The sequence below is a fragment of the Peromyscus californicus genome, unplaced genomic scaffold, assembly GCF_007827085.1.
Source record: "Peromyscus californicus insignis strain IS unplaced genomic scaffold, ASM782708v3 Scaffold_4__1_contigs__length_199733344, whole genome shotgun sequence".
In the NCBI taxonomy this organism is placed as follows: domain Eukaryota; kingdom Metazoa; phylum Chordata; class Mammalia; order Rodentia; family Cricetidae; genus Peromyscus; species Peromyscus californicus.
In genome coordinates, this window is record NW_026294562.1 from 25,703,664 (window position 1) to 25,710,640 (window position 6,977).

General features: G+C 45.6%; 1 protein-coding gene across 1 annotated transcript; it reads left to right on the forward strand.

The window, feature by feature from the left end:
* The first annotated feature begins 913 nt into the window (after nucleotides 1–913).
* Ppp1r3c (protein phosphatase 1 regulatory subunit 3C) lies at nucleotides 914–5,959 on the forward strand. The gene is made up of 2 exons (XM_052712999.1): nucleotides 914–1,159; nucleotides 3,338–5,959. The coding sequence occupies exons 1-2, from the start codon at nucleotides 1,146–1,148 to the stop codon at nucleotides 4,275–4,277; spliced, it is 954 nt and encodes a 317-aa protein (XP_052568959.1). The 5' UTR covers nucleotides 914–1,145; the 3' UTR covers nucleotides 4,278–5,959.
* The last annotated feature ends 1,018 nt before the right edge of the window (nucleotides 5,960–6,977 follow it).

The following is a 6,977-nucleotide window of genomic DNA, read 5'->3' on the forward strand; positions in this document are numbered from 1 at the left end:
AACTTGTACATATATGCATATAAGAACAATTAGCAAAATGGAGGCCATGAATTTGAAAGAGGACAAGGAGGGATATACAGGAGTATTTGGAGGGAGGAAAGGGAAGGGGGAAATGATGAAATTATATTAAAATCTCAGAAAAACAAAAGAAGAAAAACAATTTATACTTGACTAACAAATCTACTTTTATAGTTTTTAATTCTACAACTGATTTGGTCCCTCAAGCTCCAAAATAAAATAAGGAAACCTCGGTGAAAGCAGCTGGCTTGGGAGGGTCATGACATGTACTGTGATTTTACCTCACTCCCTATGGAAACCCCAGCCAGGTGTTTGCACTGCCTGCTGCATCTGATGGCAATGAGCAAGGACAGTAACTTCCTGTTGGCCTAGTTTTCTCTTCCAAGGAGAAAACTGAAGAGATCAGCATACAAAGTGTCTGCTTGCTTGTATCAGAGGCAGTCTCGCTAGGCTGTCCAGGCTGGCTTCCTGCCTGTCTTCAGAGGGAAGAGATCACAGAGAGTTTTCTTTACGTCTGTTAAGAGAAAATGGTAACTCCTGACATCCCCTGCCTACTTTGAGTGGCTGTATGGCGTTATTCGTGGAGAAGAAAAGCCAGCCAACTTCTTTTTGCGTGGGCCAAGGTGCCTGGACACACAAAGCAAGAAGCACACAGACACCGGGTGGAGACACAACTTTCTGAGCTCAGATTCAACTCTGCACAGACCCATGCATAACACAGAAGACCCCTCCAGGCTCGCACAGGCAGGGAGAGGCCAGCTGAGAGTCTGCGGCCGTGCGCTACGTGACGCGCGCGGGGTTCCGGGAACGCGGTTGGGTCCCGCTGGCCCAGGGCTCCCCGACACGGCGCCCGCCTTCCAGCACGCTCCGGGCACATCCAGCCCCGCGGTGATCACGTTCCGGGGACAAGGGCTCGCGCCCTGGCTGCGCGCTGGTTGGCCCGGCCATCGGGCCGCTGATTGGTCTGAGGGACCAGCTCACGTGGTCGGGCTCTGATAAACTGCGTCCCGGCCCCCGGCGGTCAGTCGGTCAGTCGGCGGGCTGGACCGCGGCGCTGCATCCTCTAGGTGCTGGGTGCGAAGCTGAGCTGGGTGCGGCTGTCGCGGTCGCCGCTGCCTCTCGGTCCAATGAGCTGCACCAGGTAGGTTCAGTGCAACTCTGCTTCCTAACGGAGGGGAACCTGCAGCTGCTTGCTGGGACGTTGGGGGCGTCTCTGGTTTTGTCTTCTCTGCAGATGAAGACTGCCAGGTTGATGGCTGAGTTGAATCGCCCCGGAAGCCAGGAAGCGCTGGAATTGAGTTGTACTTCTTAGCGCTCTTTTGGGAGTCAGCCTCCTAAAGCAGAAACTGCCTTAGCGTGAGTCAGCTAGAGCTGGGATTCCCTTGCTGAAGTGACTGTTGCCTTTGAGCTCAAAGACCCAAGCACTTGAGGGCAGCTTAGTTTGCACCCTGACATTGCTGGCGAGGTATTTAGGCTGTGGCAAAAGTTACAGGACAGTTTTGCATTCATTCGTTCCTCCCACTTGCCTTATCCTGGTTTGTCATAGAAAACTCAGTCTCAGAGTTTGAGCAAACTACCATTTTTAACTCTTGGCCGGGACTTAGAATTCCAACAGGCCGATACTAAAATGTTCTATAAATGCAGAAGTGAAAAAACAAATAACAGCCCAACAAAAAATAAAAATAAAAACCACGAATAACAGCTCAACCGACCAGGCAACCAAGAACATCCCATGAAATTTGGTTGCGTCTCCAGTTGTGACTTAGTCCAAGAATTCTCCCTCATCAAATCCTGCCTGTTAACGGTTGTTAGACAAATACAGTTTGAGCTTTTGTCTGCTGAAAGTAATCCTGTCAGAAAAACTCCTAGAGCTGTTAAAGTGAGTTCTGTATACATTCTTTACCGTCCACTTTGTGATGATACCCATTTGCCAGTGTGCTGTGCTTAGCGCGGCCGTGAAGAATATTCTTCAAGCCAGACTCTTTCTCTCTCTATATATATGATCAAAATATGTTATATACGTGTATAAACTGTTAAAGAATAAATAATTAAAATTAAAGCCAGACTGAAAAATGGCACCTACTATATTTCATGTGTCTCTCATCTATAGGGTTGAAATTGGAAAATCCTAATTTCATAAGGGTGTCAGCATAGTGTGAGAGAAAAGGAAAGGCCAGAAAAAAATCTTGATGGATGATTCTTGGTTTTATATTAAATATTGTTTTTGTCTTTCTACTTGTAAATACCACTTGCCCAAACAATAGAAAACACCAAAGAAGCACAAATCCAGTAGATTGTGTAATTCTGTCATGCAAAGATAATTAACATTTTAGTCTTTTTCCTTGTAAAGTTTTTCAGGATTTATAAATTCATATACCTACTATGTCTTTTAAAATGGTTCAATTCTCAGGTTATCAGTTTTTAAAAATACATGTTATTTTGTATATATAATGTATACAGCAGGTTACAAGACAGAGATAGAATGAAGTGGTTATTATTGGACAGAATGAGTATATCTGTTATCTTGGCAGCCAGCTTTTCCATTTACACGTAGACTTATCATGGGTATCTTTCCGTATGAGATGTAGGCTGTTAAAGTTTTTCCCTTTAGTACACGAGATGTTGCTGGTGTTGCAGTTGGTCATTTGTGAAAAATTCGTATGAACTTGGTGAAATGCAAAAGTCATTCTGACTTCACCTAAGAACTACATGACATTTAAAAAATTGCTTCATTTATCTCTTTTCAAGTGGATTGCTTCTTCAGAGAAGTAAAACCGATTTAAGAGCCAAAATAAGACATAACAGCCAGAAGGAGCAAAGGGGTCCGTCTGGGACTATGATTATGGAAGAACCTGTCTGGTCAATAGACTCTCTGAGGGACCTTTCAGTACATTTTCACCTTGTTGGTACCACGCCATGAGGCTCCACTGTAGTGGTTCTAAGTTCCAGGAATCTGATTTTTATTTTCCCTAAAGGAAAGAAACCCCTTAGGTCATGTTGACCTGATAGGTTTAAGAGCCACTGATCCAGAACACAGCAGATATTCCTCAGAGCTGTGTCAGACATCATTGGATCCAACACTTATTTCTCAGATGGGGAAAGTGAACCACTCTGAGTGTTTCAGGTGGTTTGCACATGGTCCAGTAGCCTGCCAAGCACAGAGCTAGACTTCAGATCTAATCACCTGAGTGTTCTCCTCATCCTCGTGTGTTTACACCTCCCCATTCCTGCCCTCGCTGTAACTAGTACATTTACATGTGGGACCAGGGCCAGCCTGCTCCAGCTTTTGGTGATCACCCCTCTTGCTTTTCCATTCCAGAATGATCCATGTGCTGGACCCCCGTCCTTTGACAAGTTCAGTCATGCCAATGGATGTGGCCATGAGGATTTGCTTGGCTCATTCTCCACCCCTGAAGAGTTTCCTGGGTCCTTACAACGACTTTCAACGAAGAAATTTTGTGAATAAATTGAAGCCTTTGAAACCGTGTCTCAATGTCAAGCAGGAAGCCAAATCACAGAATGAATGGAAGGCCCCGCGCGACCAAGCCAAGAAGCGGGTTGTGTTTGCCGACTCCAAGGGGCTGTCGCTCACTGCTATCCACGTCTTCTCTGACCTCCCAGAAGACCCTGCGTGGGACCTGCAGTTTGATCTCTTGGACCTTAACGATATCTCCTCCAGCTTAAAACTTCATGAGGAGAAAAATCTGGTTTTTGACTTCCCCCAGCCTTCATCTGATTACTTGAGTTTCCGGGACCGCTTTCAGAAGAACTTGGTTTGCCTAGAGAACTGCTCTCTGCAAGAGCGGACAGTGACTGGGACAGTCAAAGTGAAAAATGTCAGCTTTGAGAAGAAGGTTCAGGTCCGGATCACCTTTGACACCTGGAAGACCTACACAGATGTGGACTGTGTGTACATGAAGAATGTCTACAGCAGCTCAGACAGTGACACCTTCTCCTTTGCCATCGACTTACCCCGCGTCATTCCAACCGAGGAGAAAATTGAGTTTTGCATTTCTTACCACGCTAATGGGAGGGTCTTCTGGGACAACAACGAGGGGCAGAATTATAGAATTGTCCATGTGCAGTGGAAACCTGATGGGGTGCAGACACAGATGGCACCCCAAGACTGTGCATTCCAACAGGCGCCGCCTAAGACTGAGTTAGAACCCACAGTCTTTGGCAGTCCGAGGCTTGCTAGTGGCCTCTTCCCAGAGTGGCAGAGCTGGGGGAGAATGGATAACTTGGCCTCCTATCGATGAGTTAGACAGCCTGTGGACTGGCTTTGTCTGATCATAATCCTCATTCGATTCTAGGTCTGTATTGCTCAATATTAGGAAGTCTTAGTTACTTTCCTTCAGTAGGTTTAGGTATGAGCTCTTGGGGCCTGGCTATAGATAATATAGCCACTTGAGAATTTAGTGTTGGGGGTCTATGAGGGTGGTGCCACCCAGTCTTGTTTTGGAGGCTCAAGTAACAGCCTGGGAACTAGTTTTATAAAAGTAACACCTTTTGGGGGGGTGCATTTCCCACTTCCCTTTCAGTTCACTAGCTTTCACTTTGGACAAGGAAAGGTATAAGGGCAGTTGATGGTGATGGAATGCTGTGGTAAGGGTGTGAGGAATGTGAAGTATACATGCTGAGGGATCTGAGGCTCACGTCAGAGGGGGAGCAGGGGGCCTGATATTTAACCATTGGTGGGAAACATGAAGTTATCTTGTGTTTCAAAGTGGGTTTTACAGGTTTCTCTTGAGGAAATAGCTCAAAGAGGGGAAAGAATTCCATTCTATGTATTCTTGCATAGAAAAATAAAGGGTGTTGGATGGTCCTGGGGGAAGATGAACTATAGTTCTGAAGAATCAGGATCTTGAGGGCTAGAGATATAGCTTAGTTGGTAGGGTGCTTGCCTAGCATGCATGAAGCCCTTGGGTTCCAGGTCCAGCACCATAAAACTGGGGATGACAACACATGCCTCTAATCCCATATGATAGGGTGGAGGCAGGAGGATCAGAAATTCAAGTTCATCCTTTGCACATAGAAAGTTGGAGGCCAGCCTGGGCTATACAAGACCCTGTCTCAAAGAAAATGATGAAGACACCAAGATTTTACGTAAATCCTTTCAGTTTAAACATAGACAATAAGAAACCATGTTTGGGGGAGTGTTGAAGCAAATCCAGCATTGCAGTCTTAATCTGATAAGTGACTTGTGATCAAGGCATCATTCTTGGGTTCTTGGTACAGAATGCTGCCTGACATCAGTCATGCTGTCACCAGTGGCTAGCAGTATGTAGAGACTCCACATCATGTCAAAGACAGCTCTTTCAGTGCCTTGATTAAACCAGAACACTGTAGCTGTTTCAACCGGTTACCCGAATGGCCATCTAAGAACTCATGAGTTTCGCTGGTGTTCTCCTAAAATACTGGTGTATTTCCGGGAGTGCTGTCAGAGTACACAACTCACATCCTTCATATTGAAGGTGACTCATCTTTCTGCCACACTTTTTTGATGTGAAGTTTGAAGTGGGGACTGATACTAGAGTCTCAGTGCAAGAATCCAGTACCTCGCACATCAAAGTAGCGGTCTGTCTCATGCCTATTTTTGTCTTGCTGTTTTAATTTCAAGTCAAAATGCTTTTTAAGAAGTAGATATGAATCATTTTGAATGTGAACTCTTGTGTGTGTGCATAAATCCACTTTGTGAGATCCCGAGGGCGGGTGTCCTGGGATGGTTTGCTGTTACTATTGTGCATGTCCTTTGAGGGGTGTTAAGAGAGTGCAGTGAATTTTGACATATGTGATCTGCCATGCTGGAAAAACACTATTGGAATAACTCCACTCTGACCGTATTTGAGGTTTGGCTGGCATCCATAAGTTCTCTGCTGTAAATATCTACATGGTCCCTCATGAGCCTCTCACTTTAAGAATAAATGTGCTTGGTAGAAGACCCGAGACTGTTTTCTTTCCCCAAACCATAACCAGTCAAACCAGAAGCTTAGCAACTGAAGTCCTCATGTTTTGCCTAGCAATGACCAAGCAGAGCTAGCTGGCTTGGACTGGGAAATCGATTCACCTGCAGAGGGTCACATGCATCAGTCTCATTAGGGATTCCAGGTCCTACCGCCTGACAGCTGGGGCTTGGGTCCAGAGGCAGTAGCTGAGCGGCTCTAACTGTTCCTACCTGTGGTCACTTCTTCTCTCACATGCTCTCTGCTGGGTCAGGCTTACCTTGGATGCTACCTGTCACTTTTACAAGGGGGAGGGGGATGAGCTCTAGTACCTTTCTGAGGGGTAGAACTTGGAACTGCAGAGGGAACCCCAGGAAGGGCCATGGGTGTTACAGTCTTTGGCAGAAGGGGAAGCACAGCTCTTTAGGGTGAGCCAACAGGTCCATGAACCCAAGCTGCTTTTCCAGGTTTGCCGAAAACTTTTATAGATGTCTTCAACAGTATCTTTTTTAAAAAAATCGTTTCTTTTGAAAAAAAAATTTCATATAATATATTTTGATCAGGTTTTTTTCCCTCCCCCTGAATCCCTCCCAGATTCTCCCCACCTCCCTACCTATTCAACTTTGTTTTTTCTCTCTCTCTTTAAAACAAACAACAGAAACACCCCTCCCCCACAAAACAGAAATCAAAATAAACAAGCAAAAGACCAAAGAGACAGAAAAAAAAAAATGGCCAAGCAAAGCAAAATGAGACAAAAAGTTTTACAAAAATCCCATTGAGTTTGTTTTGTGTTGGCCTAGGAGTGGAGCCTACCCTGAAGTTTATGTACCCGCTGACACTTCAGTGGAGAAAACTGAGTTTTCCTTTGCCAGGGGGAGTGGGAGCCCATGTCTACTCCTCTCTCTCAGTGCTGGACCCATCTGGCTTGAACCCATGCAGGCCTTGTGTGTGCCACCGTAGTGAGTTCATGTATGCATCAGCCCTGTGGTGTCTGGAAGATCTGCTTCCTTGGTGTCC